This window comes from Pelodiscus sinensis, chromosome 4 (assembly GCF_049634645.1).
Source record: "Pelodiscus sinensis isolate JC-2024 chromosome 4, ASM4963464v1, whole genome shotgun sequence".
Classification (NCBI taxonomy): Eukaryota; Metazoa; Chordata; order Testudines; family Trionychidae; genus Pelodiscus; species Pelodiscus sinensis.
The window spans coordinates 113,385,572-113,408,562 of NC_134714.1; the positions used below are offsets into that span (position 1 = coordinate 113,385,572).

General features: G+C 43.2%; 2 protein-coding genes across 3 annotated transcripts in view; one reads left to right on the plus strand and one right to left on the minus strand.

Annotated features, from left to right (window-relative positions):
* Positions 1-348: 348 nt before the first annotated feature.
* On the plus strand, positions 349-13,481 carry LDH-A (L-lactate dehydrogenase A chain). Its single transcript, XM_075928111.1, has 8 exons — positions 349-503; positions 4,263-4,398; positions 5,479-5,596; positions 8,571-8,744; positions 9,307-9,480; positions 11,570-11,687; positions 12,208-12,331; positions 12,700-13,481. The coding sequence occupies exons 2-8, from the start codon at positions 4,273-4,275 to the stop codon at positions 12,862-12,864; spliced, it is 999 nt and encodes a 332-aa protein (XP_075784226.1). The 5' UTR covers positions 349-503; positions 4,263-4,272; the 3' UTR covers positions 12,865-13,481.
* Positions 13,482-16,371: 2,890 nt separating this feature from the next.
* The window catches only part of TSG101 (tumor susceptibility 101), a 44,585-nt gene continuing 37,965 nt past the window's right edge, over positions 16,372-22,991 (minus strand). Inside the window, exons 8-10 of one of the 2 annotated variants that reach the window (XM_075928110.1) lie at positions 22,753-22,955; positions 19,442-19,681; positions 16,372-16,704 (exon numbers count right to left, since the gene is read on the minus strand). In XM_075928110.1, the coding sequence (XP_075784225.1) occupies positions 16,615-16,704; positions 19,442-19,681; positions 22,753-22,955 (533 nt within the window). In that variant the 3' untranslated portion in view covers positions 16,372-16,614. Of the gene's footprint in view, positions 16,705-19,441; positions 19,682-22,752; positions 22,956-22,991 lie in introns of those variants that run through there. The other variant, XR_012903653.1, reaches the window with a different exon arrangement.

Sequence of the window (22,991 nt, forward strand, 5' to 3'; positions counted from 1 at the left end):
TGTTCAGTTTCCCAATGGCAAAACGGGGCTAATGCGCCCCACGCAGCCCCCATCGTTCCAAGCCAACAGCCCTGCACAGCACGTGCCCCACACACGTGCATTTCGCGAGGCTGCCGCGCACCGACCCCTCTGCAAGCAGCCTGGTTTCCACGCCAGGCTGTAGGGGGCCCCCCCAGCCGCCTTAGGGAAGAGCGCGGGGGGAGGCCAATGCCCGCCCCGCTCTCCAGCAGGAGTTTGCTCCCTACTAGGGCCGCCGCCCTCGGGGAAGCGCGCGCGCTGCCCCCAGCGCCCCAGACACCCCGGGCCGCGCGGTGCCCCTCGCTCTGCAGCGCGCCGGGCCAGACGTGCAGGCGGGCACGTCCCGCTCGGGCTCTGGGCAGGCCGGCTGGCCCCGCCCCACACGTCAGCCCCTTGGAGCCTATTTAGATCCCCCGCCCCCCAGCCCCGCCGCGGTACTGCAGTGGCGGCGGGCAGCGGTGGCAGCGCGTAGAGCCGGCTCCCAGGTACGTCGCAGCCTCGCCCGGCTGCCGCCTGGGCAGAGACGCCCCCACGGGCGGGCCGCTAGGATGATGGGGGGGGGGGGTTAGTTGCATAACCCCCCGAGTCACCGGGGGCGCGTGGAGGTGCCCGGGGATGACTCTTATCACCCCGGGGTCGCCAATGGCTTCGGGCGGGAGGGGCGCGCGCGGGTTTGGGTGGGGAAGCGCTATGGAGCCGCTAGCTGCTGGCCGGCTCGTAGGGATAGAGGCGCCTGCAGCCCCGGGGATGGAGGGGTTAGTGCACCGGGAGGGCTCTGGGAACCGATGGGGGGGGGGGCAGCGGCGCGATTGCGGCTGCAGTCTGGGTCCCTGTGGCTTCATAGGGGTGTGTGGGGCACCGCGGCTACGTGCCCTGCGCTCGGAGTTCTCCTCGAGCTGCAATATCCGCTGTCCCCATCGATTGAGCCATGGCGGTGGGGCAATTCCATGCAGTTAGCTGACCTTGGAGCCCAGCCCCGGCGCTGCCCTGCGGGGTGATTGCGGGGGGGGGGGGACATTCGGATTGCAGGCTCCTGACTAGCTGATCCTCTCCCCTCCTCCCGCCACGCGGCTTGTTTGGGGACCCCGAGCTGCGAAGACCAGATCCTGTCCCAGTGGGGCAGAGGAAAGAGCCCTGCGGTGCTGATGACTCGACTGCTCAGCATGGAGGCTTGCAAAACGTGCAGTGAGCCTCGTTGCTCCTGTTCGGATTACTGCGCTCAGACATTTTCCTTGGGCAACCCAGCTCGGTGATGGGTTTTTTTTTCCAGGGAAGGGGGAGGTTGGGGCTAACGTCTGCCTGCGGCTGGAGAGGGGAAGTGAAATCCATGTCCAAGTTGGGAATCGGGTTGGCCTGGCTCTTGGGATTGCTCCCTGGCTCAGGGCATTGGAGGTGGCTGGGTGGTTTAGGCATGCAAATGAAAGGAAAGTTACTCCAAGCCTTGCATTGTATAGGGCAGCAGACTGCTAGGAGCCAGAGCTCACTTTCCCTTTAACAGGCTGTGAGTACTCATCTTCCTCTTGCTACCCCTTTGTCTGGAGCAGGACCGAGCACACACAGGAGCTGCAACAGTACTGGGCTCTTGAACGTGGTGCTTGGACTGGCCTTATGAAACCAGGGGATGATCAAGCACAGCACACTGCAGGCAGTAACGCAGCAAGGGCTTGTCATGAGAAGCCGGGGGTGGGGATGGTGGTGCACATCTGCTAACTACTGAGCCTGTGCTAGGTGAAATTCCCTACTTTGCCTTTGCTTGTAAAGCCCTTTGGCGGGCTCAGTTTCAAAAGCCTTGGGAGGCATTCTGGTTACAGCCCCAGCAACTTGCACTTTGGTCTGGCAAGGCATTAGGCTCAGCCAGTCAACAGCCTGGCTTCCAGTGACAGAACAAGAAGTGTTACTGTGGCACTCTGCGGGGGAAGGAAATATAGCTACGCAAACATGACAGTGCAAGGGAAAAAATAAATAGCTCAATTCATGTTTGTGGTGACATTCGTTTGCCAATTTTTCTGCCATTGCAAAAAACAAACCCCAACCAAACAATGTGTTTTGGGTCAGTTACGTAGCTATTTCCTTTGATCAGTGAGGAATGGAGCCAGTGCTGTTAGCTATGGCTGAGTCACATGCGTCCTATGTTCTCTAGAGGCAGGCATTTTATAAATTTCCACTGCTTGCTTATTACATGGCATCACTTTCTGTAATGTTTTTTCAAAACCTTGTGGGGATAGCTCTGCTTTTAGCTCTAAATATGCACAAACTTGTATGAATGATTTGCCTCCTACTTAAGGTGACCCTTTGGAAAAGCTTGTGGTTGTAAAGAGCTTCTAGAAAAGTGCATCTTGCAAAGCAAAAGCTTCTTGAAACAGAACATGGGCACAGAGCCACATGTGAAGTAGAGTCAATCAACTACTGACTTCACCAGACAATAGATGTATGCCCTAGTTTTCATGCTGTGCTCACATGCTTGATTCTTTATAAAGCTCAGGGATAGTGCCATAAATTATTGGCTAACTCCTTGGGTTGAATTATCCCTAGAATGTATATCTTACAGTTGATGAAATATTTCTGTTGGCCCTTGATCCAAACATGATGTATCGCTTCCTGTCTAAGTCTTATCTTGCTGAGGACTTGCCACATGTAGAGATGCTTTAGTTTAGAGCAACAGTTCCAAACTTAAGTGGTTCACTTAAAAAATTGGTTGTGACCTACAAGGGTGGAATAAAGCACAGGATGGGAACCCTGCTTTAGAGGACAAATCTGGACTGTGCATAAAATGTGGGTATCATGTTAAAATGCAGAGATATTCCATGTCCAAGCCAATGACTCTAGCCTCTTTGTTCACTGGGCCATACAGGTAGGGACAATACCTAGGAAAACTGTCAAACTTATTAATATGTACAGTACTGCATAGAGGCACTGCTGAGGGGCCTTTCATGCTAGACCATGTGAACTAAAGGGACCACCTGCCTAGTTTAGCTTACACTTCAGAATTATTTATTGAATGTCATAACTGTATCTGAGGAGCAGGTGTGATTCTGGCTGCTGGGAGATGTGACAGAAAGATGAAGTGATTCATCTTCCCTGTGTATCTTGACATACTCTGAAACACTTAATTGATGGAGTCTGCTATTTGGAAATAAAAACCCCAGTGTCTTTCTCCCTATCTGTAGATTTCATTGGGAAAAACCTATCCCACAGACACAACACAGTAAATCCTGTTTCCCTCCACACACCTCTGGGAAGGTTGTGTTTTTTTTTTTTTTTTTTTAAACTCACACTGATCCTGACCTGATCTGGCCTGTGGAGGCCCTTTTGTGTTCCTCCCCTGCCCTAATAGGTCATTCAGGCTGTGTCTATGCTACAGCAACTACAATAGCTCAGCTGCACCAGTGCAACTGTGCCACTGTAGCACTTCTGGTGAAGACACTAAGCTGTTGGTTTAACTCCTGCCTTCATGAGCAGTGGCAGCTATGGCAGCTGGAGAAGCTCTCTCACCAAAGTAATGTTGCCTACACTTAAGTTTAGTGTACTTAGGTTGCTCAGGGGTGTGGATTATTCACACCCTCGAGTAACCTAAGGTATACTGAAATACTTTGTAGTGTAGACAGCCTGAGGTCTAGCTCTACTCTACTACTAGGCCTGATATAACCTAGGCAATTACATCACTAAATTGCTGAGAGGTCAGAAAAATCTAGGAGTGGCATAGTTAGGAACTCTTCTGTCAACCAGGCCATGGCCTCTTGGGCAGGTGGATTACAGATGTGCCTTTGCCACACAGCTGTAGCATTTTTAAGTGAAGGCAAACCCCTTCATATATTGGTGCAATAGAATACCCATTGCTAGACAGTGCTTTACTCTGAAAGAAATGGCTTTATTTAACTAAAAAAAACCAAAAACTTGGACTATAATGCAAAGCCTTCTGTGATGTTGTTGGAGCATGCTACTGGAGTGCTACGCCGACTATAATCATCCACCATAACACCTTATTGGGGGCAAACCATAATCCACTTCCTGAGAATATTTAATTTTATAGTTATTGGTGATCCACGGGTTCTCAACCAGAATGTATGCTTCGGGCCTCTCCTGAAGGCAGCATCACCAACTGTCTTAGTTATGTGATGACTAACTGTTTTGCTTGTGATACATCCAGGAACAGGTCCAGGCTTATATGCACATGGAGTTCATTTCAAAGCTACAGTAATATTTCAAATGCTTAGGTGAAATTAATGTTAAATTTTCTTTTTCAGCACTTACAAAATGTCTGTTAAGGAACTTCTCATTCAAAATGTTCACAAAGAGGAGCACAGTCATGCCCACAACAAGATCACTGTTGTTGGGGTTGGTGCAGTTGGCATGGCTTGTGCAATCAGCATCCTGATGAAGGTAAGTGTCAGGGCTTAACTCTCCTTCCTCTGGGACTAAAGAAAGAGAATAGCTACATCCATTAATTTACCTGGCCACTCTTGCACCATGTAAATGCCATTTTACCTGATATGTTAGATGGAATATAGGTATTTGCTCATACCTTTGCTGTACATGAGCTCATAAATAACATTTACTATTAGAATGTTTCCCCAACAATTGCCAGCTTTCTGACTTTCTTTTATACAGAACCCCATATCTGATTTAATTAAGACCAGGGTCAGATGGAGAATAGGAAAGCATGAGGCTGCAGTGCTGTCTAGTGGCCACAGGAGAGATCACTTGCTTCTGAAGCCAGATAATGGAAGGTCTGATAAATGGGGGTTTACTGTAACTATTCCCTCTGGGCAGATAGCTAGAATAGTTGCAGAAAAAAATACCTGGATTCCAAGACTTTTTGTACTGCTAGAATTCCTAATGTTTGGTTTTAAGCAAGAGAAAACAAGAGCTATTGAATTGTTTGTTTTACTGTGTAGTGGAAGCAATTCCAATGTAGATATGAGAAATACTGGACTGAGATGTAAATGTGTGTAGTGCACTGAGTATGCAATGTAATCTCTAGAACATAGCTTCTTTCCCAGAACATACAGGAATGGAGAATGGTAGTCTGTTCTAAATCTTAACTGAATTCTCCAAATTGAATGACCAAACCATTTATTGATCATGGCATGGATGATTTTTATTGTAATATAGTCACTGATTGTTTCATAAGTGTCTTGTTCAGGTGAACATGCATTGAAACATTTGCACTCCACAGTCTAGTACCAATAGATGTAGTACAGAAAGGAAAACTACTGCAAATCTCAATACTTCCCCGCCCTCCCAAAAGCTAGCACCTTGATAGAAGTAGAATTTCCAGGTAACTAAAATGTGCCACAGAATGACAGTTTTCTGATCTAGACTAGCAATAGTTCTTTAACTACATTTAACTTATGCTGCTGCCATCTTTCTAAGGTCTGACTTGACAGATTAGTGTTGCATCTTAACATGCTGGATTTCTGAATTAACTTGCTCTTTAATTGTGCTTCTGGCTTCTTGTAGGATTTGGCTGATGAACTTGCCCTTGTTGATGTCATAGAGGACAAACTGAGGGGAGAGATGCTGGATCTTCAGCATGGCAGTCTCTTCCTTAAAACACCAAAAATTGTCTCTGGCAAAGGTTAGTGTGCTGTGACTTTTTTAAATTTAATAGTTTCTAAATGGAGACCATCACTTCTGACACAAAATTGCTCATCCCAATGTTAGACATGATCTGTAGTCCTAGTATTGAATACCAGGCATTAACCTGTTTGTTCATACAGAACAGGTGATGCTTGGTCTAGCCATGACTGCAGGGGACTACATTTGATGACCCCTTGAGGTTCCTTCCAGTTCTGATTCCATGAACAGAAGAATGGCCATGCTGCGTCAGGCCAGTGGTCTACCTAGCCCAGTATTTTGTCTTGACACTGGCCAGAACTAGCTACTTCAGAAGGAATGAACAGAACATGGAAACTTCAAGTGGTCAGTCTTCTCATGCCATCCCAGTTCTGATCTTAGGCATACCCGAAGCATAGGTTGGTGGCTCTGATCATCTCAGCTAACAGCAACTGATGGACCTATCCTCCATGAATTTATTGAAGTATAACTGGGTTCAAAAAAATCAACATCCTGTGGCAATGAGTTCCAGAAATTGATTCTGCACTGAGACACCTATTTCCTTATGTATGTTAACTTGTTTGTTTTCATTAAGTGACCCCTTAACACCTGGTCTGCCAGCATTTGACACCAGTCATGGTTTTCTAAACTTCTATCCTATCCCCTTGCCTTTAGTTGTGTCTCTAAGATGAACAGTCCTCAATTTCTCTTCTTAGGGAAGATCTTCTCTATTCCTGGTCACTGTTGCCCTTTCCTGAAAAAAAAAAGTGGTTCAGAGCTGCACAACAGCACTTAGGATGGAGTTTGCTGGCTGCTTTTGAGTGGTGAAGAGCCAGGGCAGGGGTGAGCCTGCCTTAGCCCCACTGCACCACCACCCAGGAGCCAACTGAGGAAAGCAGTGCCCACCCAGAGCCCACATCCCAAATTCGTACCTCAGCCACGAACCCTCTCCTACACCCCAAGGCCCTGCCCAAGCCCCAAGTACCCCTACATCTAAACACCTTCCCAAAGCCTGCACGTAGCAGGTATCCCAAATGCCTGCCCCAAGCTCAGTTCAGAGCCTCTCACTCCAAATCCCTTAATCCAAGACCAGAGCCTGCACCCCAATCCTCTGCCCCAGTCTGGTGAAAGTGAGGGAGGATGAGGGAGGGAGGACCAAATGATCAGGGGTGGGGCCTCAGAGAAGGGGCACAAAGGAGGTGGGGGCAAGGGTATTTGGGTTTCAGGTAGATCTTGGGTTACACTGAAATTCAAAAAGTGATCTTGTGCTTAAAAAGGTTGGAGACTCCTGCTTTAAAGGTTCTTAACATAAGTGTATCGTCTTACCCTGATCACCTTATTCTGTGGCTGGATAATCCCCACCATGACTTGTGTTCTTGTCTGCCACTCCTGTTGGCTATAAACAGCCTAGGTCAAGCCAGTTTACATTTTAAAGTAGCTACTGACTGTGGCAAGTGCTAGTGTATAGCTAACTTTTCTCAACCAAAGAATAACTCCCTCATCCATACGCAGTCTCTAGGGGTGTGTCTAGACTACAGGGTTTTGTCGACAAAAGTGGACTTTTGTGGACAAAATTATACCTGCGTCTACACTGCCACTGAGTTCTGTCAACATAATGCCGACAGAACTCAAGTTTTGTCAATGGCTGTAAACCTCATTCTATGAGGAATAACACCTTTTGTTGACAGTTCTGTTGACAGAAGGCGTAATTGCATCTACACTCATGTCGACAAAGCGGCTTGCTGTGTCGACAGAACAGGATGTAGTCTAGATGCTCTTTGTCGACAGTATCTGTCGAGACAACTTCTGCCAACAAAAGCCTGTAGTCTAGACATACCCTAGAAGAACGGAGGCACTTTTTTTTTCTAATCTTAAGACATGTCACCCACACTTATTCTAGCCAGAGAAACATACAACATCCCTACTTATGCCTCAGCTACTGTCCAGATGGGCTTCTTTCAGGGCTACCATCAGCAGCAGTGCACTCAGTGTTTCCTTTCATGGAATGTGTCTTTTTTCTTTAAAGGTAACCCGTTGAGTCTTCCCAACAGGGCTTTCTTCTCCCTCCTTCCATTGTTGGAGACTCCTGTTACAACTGACACGAGTCTGCTTCAGTAATGCTCTTGGGTGAATGAAAGCCGATGAGGGATCTGCAAGTACCACTGCATGGCAGGCAGACAGTGCTATATGGTTTTGCCACTCCCCCCCCCCCCCCCCTTCACTCTCACTTCTTGGGTGTTCTGTTTTGCTGTTCTCAGTAGCTTTTAACCAGAGACCAACAGGCCTGTCACCATCCTGCTCTATCAGCAGCAGCTTCCCATGTGCTAGAGTTGACGTGAGCAGCTTTTAGATGAACTATGGGGGTACCTTTCCTATTTTTGTTGGCCTCCCAGCATACATGTCTCACTTCCAACTGTCCATAAAGCATGGCGGTGATGAGTTGGGTACCCTCCATATGTAGGTGACCTGCTAAGCAAAGTTGTACATGATTAGTCTTGCAGCACTGGTGCAGGATCTTGTCTGTCAGCTTCTGACAGTGCATGTGAAAACATTGTAGCTACTTTGTGCCTGCTGCTGTAGTGTTTATTTAATAGCTCTAGAGGAGGGTGCTTAACACCCTCCATGCTCAGGCACTCAGGAGCAATGGTTAGGTCTCCTAGGCCTTGGGCAAGTATCCTAGGTTCAGTTGTGCTCTATAACAGCCATCCTGTATGACCCTGGACAAGGCACTTAGTCTGTCAGCTGCATCTCTCACAGGAGTGTTGAGACATTCATTTAGTCCCCATTACTATAGCATCAAACTTGTGCAGCAACAAATTGAAACTAATCTTCTCTGCACAGTAGAAGGTAATGGATTAGCAGGAGAGTGCTGTATTTGGCTAAGTGCTGTCCCGCAGCACCTGCAGACACATGAGCTCTAACTCAAGGATAGTGGAACTCCAGGCTTGTTCTGAGCAGTACATGGAAGGAATTAATGTTTGACACTTGCTTTGTAGACTACAGTGTGACCGCACACTCCAAGCTGGTGATCATCACCGCTGGCGCTCGCCAGCAAGAAGGGGAGAGTCGTCTTAACTTGGTCCAGCGCAACGTGAACATCTTTAAATTCATCATTCCCAACGTTGTCAAGTACAGCCCTGACTGTATGCTGCTTGTCGTATCCAATCCAGGTCAGGCTTGTTAGGATGGCTTAATACAGACTTCTCGGTTCCCTTGCGAATCCATGCTTCACAAGGGAAAGCTAATCTCTTGTTGGCTGGGCAGGGGGTTGGAGGTGTAACGCTCGCCTGTTAAGTTCTCAGTTTGGGTTAAAACTTAGGAAGCAGAGCATTTAGTCATTTTCCCTTCCCCCTACCTTGCAAAAAAACTCCTTCACCTTGAACTGGTGGGTGAGCCTTAATAGGCAAACTTGCCTGCAACTGTTTTGTAGAGCTCTTGAAGCAGGCCTAAGTAAGAGGTTGACATCTCATAGGCATGTATAGTCTTAAATAAATGAGTAATTTAAACCTCTCTGGCATTCACCTAAAGGTAATTTTGCTAATAGGCATCTAGATATAAAATGGGAAGGCATATCGCAGTTCTGTGCTCTATTCAGGGTAGTAAACAAAACAAAAAACCCCACCTCTGCAGCTAGAACCCTGACAAGAATCAGTTGGAATAAACTTTGACAAGGTATTGGTCTTTATCAATGAAAAATAAGTCCTTTTAGTAAACTGGCTTTTGTATTAATAGTTGATATTTTGACCTACGTGGCCTGGAAGATCAGCGGCTTTCCTAAACACCGTGTTATTGGTAGTGGCTGCAATCTAGATTCTGCCCGTTTCCGCTACCTCATGGGAGAAAGACTGGGCATCCATTCTTTAAGCTGCCATGGATGGATAATTGGAGAGCATGGAGACTCTAGTGGTATGTATGAAACGCTACTTATTTTTAGCCTTACTCTGTTTTGATTTTTAAAAAACACACAACATAGTCGAGGGGCTCAAGACTATCTCTACCAGGTTCTCTGACAATACCACTATTCAATCTTTGGCAAAGAAGTGTTCTGTAGATCTTAAGGCAATGCATGTTTTCTTAATTTGCCTGCTGTTAACTTCTGTGGCATGTAGTAATAGTAGATGATCTATATTTGACTTGGCCTGTTCCACTTAGAAAAGGTCGCTACTGTAACCCGAGAAGGGTCAAAACCTGTAGACTAAATTCTCCACGGAACTCTCCAGCAAGGAGTCAAGAGGGTGAAGCTCCTCCTTGCAAGGGACTCAAGACCTGCACTGGAGTGGATTGTAATTCCAGTAATTGAGTCTTCACAGATGTTTGGTGCCTCTTTCAAAACCTATATTGGCATGCAGGTCTAGGCCAGGAGTAGCTGACTGTTCAACATGCCTTCAAGTGATTGTCTGGGAAGGGGAGATTAACATTCTTTTTCCTTCTCACCCCTTTTATGAAACTGGCTAAATAGTCCCCTAGTCAATCCATTCCTTGTCCAATCAAAAAATCCGAACTGACCTTCAACCTTAAGCTGACCAGCGTTGTAAAGAAATCGGGACTCAAGCTTTCAAACTGCTAGTCCATAATCTGGACAAGCTTTGCAAGATTGACTTTAATCCTAAAAAATATACAGACCTTAGTATAACATTTTAAAAAAGGAAATTCATATGTCTAAGCTACAAGGGCATCTGCACAGCAGCGGACACTCAACCAAGTGTTATGGTAACTGTTAGTTTACAGTTGGGTAGAATGAAATTTAGGATTTGTCTAGGGCAGGGGTCAGCAACCTATGGCTCATGAGCCAAATTGACTCAATAGGGAGCCAGATATGGCTCTTTCACTGCTTGAGCTCAGCTTCCCTCCCCAAAGCAGGGAGACTGCGTTGGCGCTCCAGCCTCATGGCCTCATCAAGATTAGAGTGCCAGTACGGTCTTTTTGCGGGGGGGAGGGGTCTGAGCCTCCCTGCCAAATCTGGCTTGCTGGGAAGAAGTGGCTGCACACTGCCACTTATTTCACTCATTCCCCCCCAGCCCGAGATACTCTCTCAGCCTGTTCCTGCACCCTGCTCCCATTCTGCTACTGCACCCCCATCCTATTCCCCTCACTGGAAGCCCTATCCCATGCACAACTTCATTTTAGCCCCATTCCAGAGCCTAGGGGGACCCCAGTAGAGTTAAGTTAACCTGTGGCTTTGAACCTCAGTCCTCCCTGCCCCTCCCTCCACTGTGGGGCTGGAGTGCTAGGCAAGTGATGTGGCCCCCAACTGAAGCACCTCAGTAAGGCTTGGAGGTTTTTGGAGGGGTTTTTTTTGCTTCACTTATGTGGTCCCCAACTGATTTTTTTCTGAGGGTCAGTGTCCCCTGACCCAAAAGAAGTTCCCCACCCCTGCCATGAACTCAAAATTGACATGTTGGACACTTTATTTAAAATGATGCCTGCCCAACAAGGCCCCTGTCAGGCCACAGCAGTCTTTCCCCTGCCCCAATCCTGGGGCAGGCCTCACGGTCTGGCCCCCATCTGACAACAGGAAGGGCTGGGGGTGGCTCCCCCTCCTGCAGCACTGTGGCAATCCTGGCCTGGCCCTTCATCCAGCTGTTGCTGCCAGGATGCAGCAGCCCAGCCCAGGCCAGGTAAGGTAATCTGGCCCTCCCACATACTCGTGTTTCCTACCCCCAAGCCCTGCCTCCTGCACCTCCTACACACCGCAGCCACCTGCCTTGAGCCACTCATACTTCAACCCAGATTCCTGCACCCCCAGATCCACAAACTGTTCCCCAGCAGCAGCAGAAGTCCTGTTAGTCTGAGTACGTTTCATTATTATTAGACATGATTAATAGTATAAAGTTGTAAATTCAGTCATGTAAATGAGCATTCTTACAGCTCTATTGGCCATGTGTTCTGAATTTTGATGTAATTTGGCTCCTATTTGAAAAAATTGCCAAGCTCTGGTTTAGTGAATGAGTATCTGCTCTATTATAGTGAAGTAATTTGATTGTGTGTTTCTTAGTACCTGTCTGGAGCGGGGTCAATGTTGCTGGTGTCTCCCTGAAGGCTCTACACCCTGACCTAGGAACGGATGCAGACAAAGAGCATTGGAAAGAAGTCCACAAACAGGTGGTAGACAGGTAAAGAACAATTTTGCAGTTGAACAAGTTGCTTTATTCTTAAATGGCACAGAACTATAGTGCTCATCAAATGGAGCAGATGTGTTCTTTATAATAGTGTAAGTATCTGCTGCAGTATCAGCAGAACAGTAACCAGTGTGAAGATGCAGAAGTAGTACAATTTAAAATAGGCATTTCTTAGAATTTAACACTTATCGCAGTCTAGTGGAGAAAGTTTTTAGTGAGCTGAAATATTGTATGCCCAGGACCTCTTACCTAGAACATTACTCCTCTCTCAATATTTCAGTGCAGAGAACTCAGTATTCAAATCTGTTTTAATAGATACTTGGGTGCTTGTCTGAATTCAATGGATGGAATCTTCAGAAGTGTTTCACCCAATAAAAGGGCACAATTTCTACTGAAAATCAGAGGCATAGTGCTAGAAATGACTTCCATTGCCTTCAGATTTCAAACCCAAGTTTCAAACTGAAGCTTCACCATTTTGCTTTTAGAACATGTAAGAATGTCTTTACTTTTGCAGTGCCTATGAGGTTATCAAGTTGAAGGGATACACATCCTGGGCAATTGGTCTCTCTGTGGCAGATCTAGCTGAAACCGTTATGAAGAACCTGAGAAGGGTGCACCCAATTTCAACTATGGTTAAGGTAAGCAGCAGCCTTCTTGTGTTGAGATAAAAATTAATTTATACCAAATACTTATTCCCTATTATCTAAACTTGCACACCTAAATCTGGGTAGGTGCTGGCTATGTACTGTTTGTTTGTATCTTGTGACTAAGATTTAATTTTTGATAATTCTAGCATGACCAGGATGTACAGAGCCTTTCCTCTAAATCTGTGTAATTTTCAAACTAGCTTTACCAAATTCCTGGGAAACTTTGCTAGCAGTTTAGACCACTACCTTTTCCACTTCAAAACCTTGTACTGTAGACATAGCCCAATACTCAAATAAGGAAAACCAAGGTTGTAATGAAACCATGTAATCAAAGTAATAATCTTCTATTTCCTTTTTAGGGCATGTATGGAGTAAGCAGTGATGTCTTCCTAAGTGTTCCCTGTGTGTTGGGATATGCTGGCATCACAGATGTAGTGAAGATGACCCTTAAGAGTGAGGAGGAAGAAAAGCTAAGGAAGAGTGCAGATACACTTTGGGGAATCCAGAAGGAACTGCAGTTTTAACTTATGTCCTAAACATAAGTTAGACATTAGTGAATTTGTCTGTTGCACTGTTCGAGTAGGTCAAGTCCTCTAATCTAGGTACTGACTAGAAACTTGTAAAGCTAAAGTCTATGAACAATGTTTCCTGAAAGTAGAGTATGAAACTATTGAGACATCCTATTCACCAAAATCTGACTTCTTAGCCAGAGGTAGATCACAGCCTTGTCATTTACAGTAAGTGGTGTAAAATAGATCTAGCACTCCTTGTGAAACACTGCCTAACATCCTCTGCCTCTCAGTTTAATGTCACTTCAGAAGAGCAATTGGTTTTACAACTGTGTAATGTAGAGACCAAAGTATTTCTTGTATTACAGAAAGGATGGGGGTAAACCAACTCTGACCAACTTCTTCTGATAGCTTAAAAATCTCAACTTCTTGCAGGTCCAAATGTATCTTCCTTATTGCTTTGGAATCTATGTGCATACCCTTTCTGGAGAAATGTTGTGTACACTAATACTGGAATAGCTGTAACTCTGGTTCATAGAAATGTAAAAACAAGGACTTCTGTATACAACAAAGGCCACTGCAAGCATTCAACTGTAGTACCAGCCCTGACACCAAATAAATTGTGAACTGCTTCTTTTGTTTCCTTGCCTAATTATTTTAGGGATCAAACATGGCTTTTGTAAAGGGAAATCTATTAAATTCTGAAGTCAACAAGCTTTGAACTTTCAGACAGACCCCTCATCCAAAGCGCCTGAGCAAACTAAATCATGGGCTATGAGGGGAGGGCCTTTAGTGGTCAGTTTGCACAGTAGAGAGAAGTAAATAGCAAGCCCTCCTGCAAAGAGCTGTATTGGGCTTATTTGCTGTTCAACATCAGTGATCTGGAAGAAAGGGACAAACAATGTGGGTACAAAACAATTTAGTAAAAGTCCACAGCTAACTACACAGCAATCTCACAAATGGGTGAGGGTGACAAAAGGGTAGATGAAATTCAGTGTCAAATACTATAATATACACAGGAAAACATTCCAACTATACATACAAAATGGTAGGCTCTAGATAGATAATTCTCAAACTACCTGCTTACGTTTAGTAAGGAACACAGAAAATATAAAGCCCTTCAATAAATCTGCAAGGCACTCATACTTTGAATACTGCCTGCAGTTCTGATCACTATCTCAAGGCATAGGGAATGGCACTGGGTACAAAAACTCTATGGACTTTTAAGCTTAAACATACAGGTGATTTTGCATATCCCAAGTGCTGTAGAAGGGAAGAGGAAAACGTTTATCCCTCAACACATGCACTAATGATTAACAGATGAAACTAATGAGCAGCAGGTTTAAAGGAAGTACTTATAGTCCATCAGTGAAATTCATTGCCATGACATCAAGGCAAAAAGCATACCTGGGCTCAAAAAGTTAATGGGATCTTGATTAGCTAAGATGGGGCAGGCATGTCATCTCATGGTGCAAGTGGACCTGAATCTCCACCAGCCTGAAACTGGGACTAGACAACAGGATAGGTCACACCAAGTTTCCTAGTTCAAAGCTCTGAAGCATAGCACTGGCTAATGTTAAAGGCAGGATACCAGGCTAGAATGACCTTGGTTTGACCTAGTATGGCCATTCTTATAAAGAACTTACCTCTGAAGTTAGGCTGACACAGAAAAGTACAGTACAGAAAGCTTTTCTGGAATATCAACCATAATATTTCTATAGCTCCATCACCACAAACCAACCATTTAATTACCCCATTAGATTTTTTTTACACTAATTAATTACTGCATAAAAATCCCAGCAGACAGCTGAGTCCACAGGGCCTCAGTACACAGCATGTCTTCTACATTTTGATATGTAAAAAGGTGTGAGAAGCTTTTGTCACGTGAGGTTTGAAATACAATTGAAGTCAATTTCTTGAAGTATATGCTCACCATTAAGCTAAAATAAACTAATGCAAACTACATTCCAAAGAAAAACAAAGAGATTTTTACTTACCTGGAAAATGGAGAGTAACTCAGCAATCGATGTTAATGGCATACATCCTTCTCTCTACACAGATGGTTAACAGGCAAATGAATCGGAATAAAAGTTTGCCATAATAGGAGTATCTGCTGCTAGTGCATACAAGAAAGCAGGTTAGCAGCTTCTCTACAACTTAATGCACTGATAGAATCACTGAAAACCTTAGAGTGTGTGTGTGCGCGTGCGTGTGCACAGGGTGGAAGAATCACCCTTTTGTAGGGAACACCTTCAAGTACTCCACGTTAATTGGGGCCCTAAATTGTAATAGTGAGCTGATTTGAGGAAGGAAGCTACACTTTGACTTTGAAAAAAACTGGATTATTGCACTACAGCCCTTGAAAGTAACGGATCACACATGCAGGATCCTTTGTCTTACTTCAGGTCCAAGAAGGAAGGATACACAGCTCATGATTAATATTCAAGATGGAATTTTTCTATGGAACGAAGCTAGGCATGTTTTTCAGAAGCAGTCAGAAGAAAATTACTGGAGATTTTGGAAGAAAAAAAAAAAGGCTATTTCTTTTACTTTTCTGACAGGAAAAAAACAACCAAAACTGCCATCTTGTATGAAAGAAAGCCTAAAGGAATAAGGGATGTAGGCCCAACTCCAGATTAAGTGACTCATGTCATCTGTATTGAAACTCCTCATGGAGATGTCTTCAGAGTCAGACTCCCCAACAAGAATGAAGAGATTTCCCTCCATCAGACACTTTTCGGAGATACAAGTGGATTTCTTTGGCCTCTCGCAACAAGAGGAAGGTCCCTCAGGCTTTATAGCATGAAAACAGGGCAGTTTGCTTAGGGAATTCTTGTTTTAAGCTCCGTTTGGGTGAAGTGCAGAGGTTGTATACCAGAAAGGGCATTACATTTTGGCTTCCATGAAGGATTTGAGATTGCTTCCTTAGATTAGGGCTGGTAGTATCAGGTTGCTGAGGAGGACAGTGGTAATTAGTCACTTGGGAAGAGAGCAAAATCCATGAATACGGATTATAGAGTGTAACTAGCATCCTAAACAATTCGTTAAGGAAATAGCTTTGTTTCAAGCTTCCATGAGGTGACAGAGTAAGATTTAAGCACCTCAGGATAATTTTTGAGGTTAACATTCCCTGTTCTGTCTAGTTGTTCTTACAAATTTCAAGACTACCAGTGGGTGATATTTGATTGTAATGCCTAGATGGAGTTGGGAAGAGGGGGAGGAACAGTTTTTGCTATGGTCATCTGCAAGGAATCACCTTTCCTGAGTGACAAGATCTAGCACAGAAGACAAGCCTTTATTTTGGGCACCCTGATTTCATTACTTTACTATAAACTTAAAAATGACATAAGAACTGCTATTCTTCAAGTAACTGTGTGTTTATTCTTCCTAGTTCTGGACACTGAAGAAAAGATGTTTCCAGATCTCAGCAATATATTATTATAATATGTTTGTTAATTAAAAAGTTGCACAAACTAGAAAGACATATTTGTTTTCAAAGAAAGCATATTCGGCACAAAAACGTAGGAAGAAAACAATTATGCACAAGTTTTATTTATCATTAATTCACCAACACAAAAAAGATTACAGGTAATAGAAAGTGCATTAATAAAAGCTAGTCTTTACCAAAAAGAAAAAGAAAATATATTATTGATTCAAACTATCTTACACTTGAATGATGTAATAATTTATTCTGGGCACCTAATGATTAAAAGAAACTGAGACTGTTTCATAAGGAGCCCTACTTCCCAGTTAAAGTCAGAGAGGTCAGTAGAGATCACTGAGTCCAGCAGTCTTTCTTGCCTTCTGCATTAGCGCCCTCAGCTGGAATTGCTTGCGAGACAGAAGACGTACATGCTGGGGAAAAAAGATGATGAAATTTAGTGTAGCTATCAACTTTATGGCCTTCAGAACAGATATTTTCTGCAATCCAAAATTGTAATACTTGGAATAATCTGAGACCCAAACGTGTATGTTTGGAAATGAATATTTAGACTTTCAGGGCCAAATACTGATTTGAGGAAATCTGAGTAAACAGACTAACTCAAGGTATGCCCCAAAACAAAATACTTTACACTTTTTGCAAACTGCAATACATAGTTCCACAGCACTTTCTTTGCTAAGAAATAGCAATCAAATTAAATTAAGTTTCATTCATGAGGGTTTACTTTTAATGAATTAAGGTAAGTAATCTGGTAAAAACTAAGATTTACGGAAAGCGTAACAAAATAATTTTATCACTGTAGATTACTACTGTGCATCCCATGAGAAGCTAGGATACTTGTAAAAAGCTGGGGTGAAGACCACACTGGTGAAATCAACAACCAGGCTGATTAAGAACCAGATGTTAAATCATTGTTTGGCCTCTTCAGACATAGGATGCTAAAGATGAAGCCCAGTTTTGAAGTCTCTGCCCATATTGGATTGTCAATAAATTTTTATCATTAGAAAAAAGGACCAACGGTATTTATTTCCTGACTGATTGCCTATATAATTTTTTAGTCCCTTAGATGTTGTACTTGAAAAATATAAAAGGAGTATTAACCAAGATGTGTACACAATAATTATCTATAAAAGTCAAATAGCTTTACTATATCCATTTAAATTCAAGCATTTTTAATACTTTGTTTCAAAGTCATTGTGGATTTATTCACCTGCAAAACAAAAGGTGGAGTATCTTCTTGCCCAATGCATGACATTTTTAAAATCTTGATTATTAAACAAAATTTAGCCTATCAACCTTTCTTTCAATATCATGACCTATAAGTTAAGTTAAGACAAGACTACAATCAGCAATTATAAACTCTTTGCTTTTCCTTCCTACCCCTCAAGATGGTCTTTATATGGGTTGGCAAAATGTCTGATTGCTCAGTTAACAGGTCAAAATCAAAAGTCACTGCACAGCTGCAATATACTTCCCATCTAATTAGAAGTATTTCTTACACACAGAGCCAAAAGATGTTTTAAATACTTGTGAATCATCATTCTAATTATTGTTTGCTACCTTTTTATGGGATGGAAAGTCGATCAGATGTAAGTTACAATTCCTGTGTCTAAATTGAGTGAAAGCTTCAAAGCATGCTAAATGCAGAATACAACAATTTAGAGTGCATTTACATCACTGGAAAGCAAAGTGATACCAAAAAATAGAAGCAACTTCAGAGAAATATTTCCTAAACCAGAGGTTCTCAAACTTCATTGCACTGTGATCCCCTTCTGACAACAAAAATTACTATATGACCCTAGGAGGAGTCCCACCTGCCCAATATCTGCTATCTTGGGTGAGGTGTGTGTGTGGTGGTGGGGGGGGGGGGGGCGGGGGCAGGCTAAAAGCCAAAGGCTTCAGCCCTGGACAGGGGGCTATAACCTGAGCCCCATCACCCATGGCAAAAGCCCTCAGCTTTGGATCCAACTCCGCACAGTAAGTCTAACACCAGCCTGATGTTCTCATTAAAATGCACCTAGATGTGGGCCTTCCCACATATGCAACTGCCTCCTCATCGAGAGAACCCCCACATCCCTCCTTCCCACTCTCCCTACTCTAGTAACTCTCAGACATACATCATTGCCTTTGCTCTGTCAATGTCCCATGCCCTTACTGCCCACTTATCAGCTTCTCCTGCAAAAGCCTCCATGCTGTCTCCCACATGCCCCTTGTCTTCCTTCAAAAGCCGCACTGAAGACTCATCACTGCCTACAAAACCAGCCCGACAACCACAGTTAAGGAAGCAACTGACAAGCTGTGACTGTCCTCCCCCTTTTTCTATGCTCCCACCTCTATCCATTTTAAAAATAGATCACTACTATATTTATCAAATAAGCTGTATCAAATGTTCACCATATTCATAAATAAATAACTCCATACACAAGCAGTGGTAATGAGCAGATCCTCTTGTATAGAAGAGGCTTGTGTATATCTTTGTCTATACACACACAGTTTGCTTGCCTCAGTAATCAGACAACCTGCAATACCCAACTGAAGTCAATTCCTAATAAACAGGTGTTTTTCATTTTTTGTTCTTTTACTCATCTTTCAGTATCAAGCTATGTTTTGATCCAAAGCAGCCCAAGCATTTAGAGCTCTGCTTGTACTAGAAAATCCGATGCAACGAAGGAAAAGATTAACAACGTGGAGCATTGTGCTATGGGAAATGAGTTGATGAGCTGATTTCATTTCTGTATCCATCCTACTACACACTCTTAATTGGCTGTTTCAGCATGGCTCAAGGATAGAATGAGAGTGGAGATTAAATGAATATCTGCTCACCATTACACTTGGTTTCTCCAAAATCTGGGTGAAGGTACACTAATAAAGCAGGGTGAGGACACTGGTACTGCAGCATTACATCTGGCCTAGTGACACAGGACTATTCTACAATCCTATTAACTAGGGCCTTTTACAAGCACTGACATTCCTTTTATTAACTGGGGTTCCCTTTTTTAAAAATGCAGACCATTTTAAACCTACTGGCTTCTCCTTCAGCAAAGAAAAGCAGCAACATTAATAATCTAGGACCAGAGTCACAAAACAGCACCAAAACATTTGTCAAATACATAATTTTTAATGCACCTTCAAAAGTCTCGAGAACCCTACCTTTAAAAAGACATCTAGGTCAATAACCCCCCGTCGCAAAGCTTCTCCTAAGTAAAAGATTGTGTCTTCAATGGCATTTTCCTCTGCATATAAGTTCAGGATCTGTTTGTAAAGAGGAGCTGTTGGAATGATAACTTCATCTATGTCATTATTTTCTGACTGATTTTCCATTTTCTCCAGCGCAGAACTAAGTTCTTCATCCTTCTTCTTCAAAAGTTCAATGTTCTTATCTACTTCAGCCTAAAAAAAAAAAAAAATTTAAAATGCTTGCTCTGTTAAAGCTGGAGATCTAGCTGACCTCTCAAATTTTACTTTGATGCCCTGCCCCCATGGACTATTAAATAATCATGTAACTGTGAAGTTTTGGTGCTGTTTCATGATTATTCAATTAATTTATACCTAACATCCCCAGTAGGAATAAGAGTGATGTACTTATTTTATACTATTTTGGCTATATCACAATTTGCCAGTTGTCTGGTTGGTTCACATTCTCTATTACAGAGGCAGTTAACGTGAGTAGTGTACATATTGTATCACATTTGTGACTGCCCTCTGGTCTCTTTTGGGGTGAAAAGTGATATATAAATGCTAAATTAAGGAAAGTCTGATAACTCCATAGTTAAGCAGGACAGAAATGCCTCCATTTTGCATTTTAATAACTGAATTTAATTTACAATTTTAGCACAATAACCCTTTAGAGGCTAACCAAAATGTTAATGCACTTCAAGTTACCAAATTAACTATTACAAAGAAAACACTGAAAAATGTTCCTTCCTTTCTGTAATTTTGTCCCATTTTCTTCCCTTTTTCTTAAATCCCTCTAGTTAAAAAAGCATAATCCCCACAAGTTTCAAAATATGGATTACATGTATTTCTGCATCTTTTGATCTTGTAAAGTTAAATCCACAAAAACAGTTATCCCTCTTCATTCAAGAAAACATACAGTTAAATTTTGCCAAGATAGCCTACAGCTGTCCAGTTCTAACAGCTATTCCCATTCTCCAGTGCTGCAGGGCTGTCTTGTAGATTCACTAGCACTGGCTCAATACAGAGATCCTGTGGAAGCAAGATGGCAAGAGGGGTTTGGAAAGGTGATGGCTCCAGGGGAAGAGATGTAGGCCAGAAGCCATAAGAGCATTAGCAAAAATGTACGAGGCCAGAGTGCACGCTGCTTATGGAGGCATAATGGCAAGTATCTGATGACAAGTACAACAGGGATGTGTGGGCATGAAAGACAGAAGAAGCTTTTTGTTGTGGAGGATGTGGGCCCTTAGCTTTAGGGTTCAGGATTAGGTAGGGAGACTGAGAAAGGGATCAAGTCCAGCGTCCCCATGTCATGACACTGGAGACTGAAGTGCTCCTCCGTGCTGTTGCCATAGTGTGCCGAAGAACTGGAACAGTGGCAAGGGGGAATGGACTGATTTTGTACTGAGGCACTGACACATGAATGGCTCTTTCTAGTGCTGATGCTACACCTTCCCAATATAGCAAGGCAACAGAACCAGGAGGAGCCCCTGATGTGCCGAAGTCTCAGTACAGAGATTCAGGGGCCTGTTCTCCACCTGGTAACTTTAGTTCACTTCCTTCCTGATACTCCTGTTCAGTCTCCTTCAGCTCACCACAAAGAAGCACCACAGGCAGCTGAAGGAAGGTAAGCAATTACATTCAGTAGGTCATAGGGTGAGTGAGGTTATGCCCCTATAGCCCAGTATCCTGTGTTAACAGCAGCCAATGCCTGGTGCTTCAAATGGAATGAACAGAACAGGCAATTATCAAATGGATCCACTCCCTGTTGTCCACTCTCAGCTTATGGCATTCAGAAACTAAGGATATATAGAGCAAGTGATTGGACTCCTGACTATCTTGGCACTAAGCCAATGATGGACCTATCCTCCATAAACTTCTGAATTTTTCTTTGGCTCTACTTATACTTTTGGCCTTTACAACATTCCTGGCAATGAGTTCCAAGTTGACTGTGTTGTTTTAAACTTGCTGCCTATTAATTTCACTGGGTGAACCCTGCTTCTTAGGTTCTTTAAAGGACTAAATAAAACATCCTTATTCACCTTGTCCAAAACAATTTATCATTTGATAGACTATCATTATATTCTCTGCTTATATGTCACTTTTCCATGCTGCAAAGTCCCAGTCATCTTAATCTCCCCTTACATGAAAGCTGTTCCATATCCCTAATCATTTCTGTTGCCCTTCTCTATACCTTTTTCAATTCCAATGTATCATTTTTAAATGGGGAAATCAGACATGTATGCAGTATTCCAGTTAAGAGTGTACCACTGATTTTTACAGTGGTATTAAGATGTTTTTCTGTCTTGTCTATCCCTTTCCTAATGGTTCTTAACATTGTTAGCTTTTCTGACTCCTGCTGCACATTGAGCAAATGTTTTCAGAGAACTATCCATGATGATGCCACAATTTCATTGTTGAGTGGTAACAGCACTAAATTTCCATCATTTTTTTACATAGGCAAGATAATATGTTCCAATACTTTGGATTTATCAACACTGAACTGTCATCTGCTATTTTGTTGCCCAGCCACCAAGTTTGATGAAATCCCTTTCTAACTCTTCACAGTCTGCTTTGGACTTATCTTGAAAAACGGTGTGTCGTCTAAATTTTGCCACCTCATGTATCTTTTTTCCATATTATTTATGTGGGGGAGAAGAGAGAAGACAAAAGATCAGAGAGATGGCAGGAAGAACAGAACTCCACTATAACCATATATTAGTCATCAGAAATGGGATGTGTGGGGGATAGTAAGCAGGTTAAGAAATGGGATTGTGGAAAAGGGGTTGGCGTGAAAAAGATAGAAAAAAAGAAGCTGACACTGAAGAACCACCTGGCTTTGATGTTGAATTAATTTAATACAACAGTCTGACATCCATTTTAATATACACTAATAACATTCTGAGATGCTTCTAAAATTATTACTAAATCTCATCTATGAACCAGGAAGGCCTAGATTACTGAAACCTTAGTTAATGTCATGCACCTTGCCAGTTTCACTGACAGGACTGCAAAAACAATGCCTAGTATAAATTTCCCTAATGCTAAATAAAATACAAAACTGGATATTCTGGACAGCGAGTTGAATAGTCTTGACTCCATTTCCATCCACTCTTCTTGTACTGTGTCACACACACACACCCCGCTCAACTCAAAAAAAGGTGACATTTTAAAACTGACATATTGGAAGGAAACATCCATTATGCTCAAAACAGATTGCACACATACATGGGTCAGTTCACTTTTGGAAATCAAGATATATGGCATTGCTTTCTCCATTAGCTTACCACTTCCTGGTCTAAACGAGTTACCATCTCTTCCAGTTTTTGGTGACCTTTTTTCAGGTCTTCTTCTGTCCGCTTCAAGGCATTGAGCTCAGCTTGTGCACGATCCATTTCCTCTTTCATTCGCCATCTCAATTTATCACTCACTGCGGAAATGAGAGATGCTCGAATGGTATCCTCACTGATGGTACCATCTCTGCTGGGACCTGCAGAATAAAATTCACAAGCACAAAATTATCACT

Coding starts and splice junctions, on each gene's coding strand:
- LDH-A (XM_075928111.1), top strand. CDS start 4,273: ATGTCTGTTAAGGAACTTCTCATTCAAAATGTTCACAAAGAGGAGCAC. Junction 4,399..5,478: donor CAATCAGCATCCTGATGAAG/GTAAGTGTCAGG, acceptor GGCTTCTTGTAG/GATTTGGCTGATGAACTTGC. Junction 8,745..9,306: donor GCTTGTCGTATCCAATCCAG/GTCAGGCTTGTT, acceptor TTGTATTAATAG/TTGATATTTTGACCTACGTG.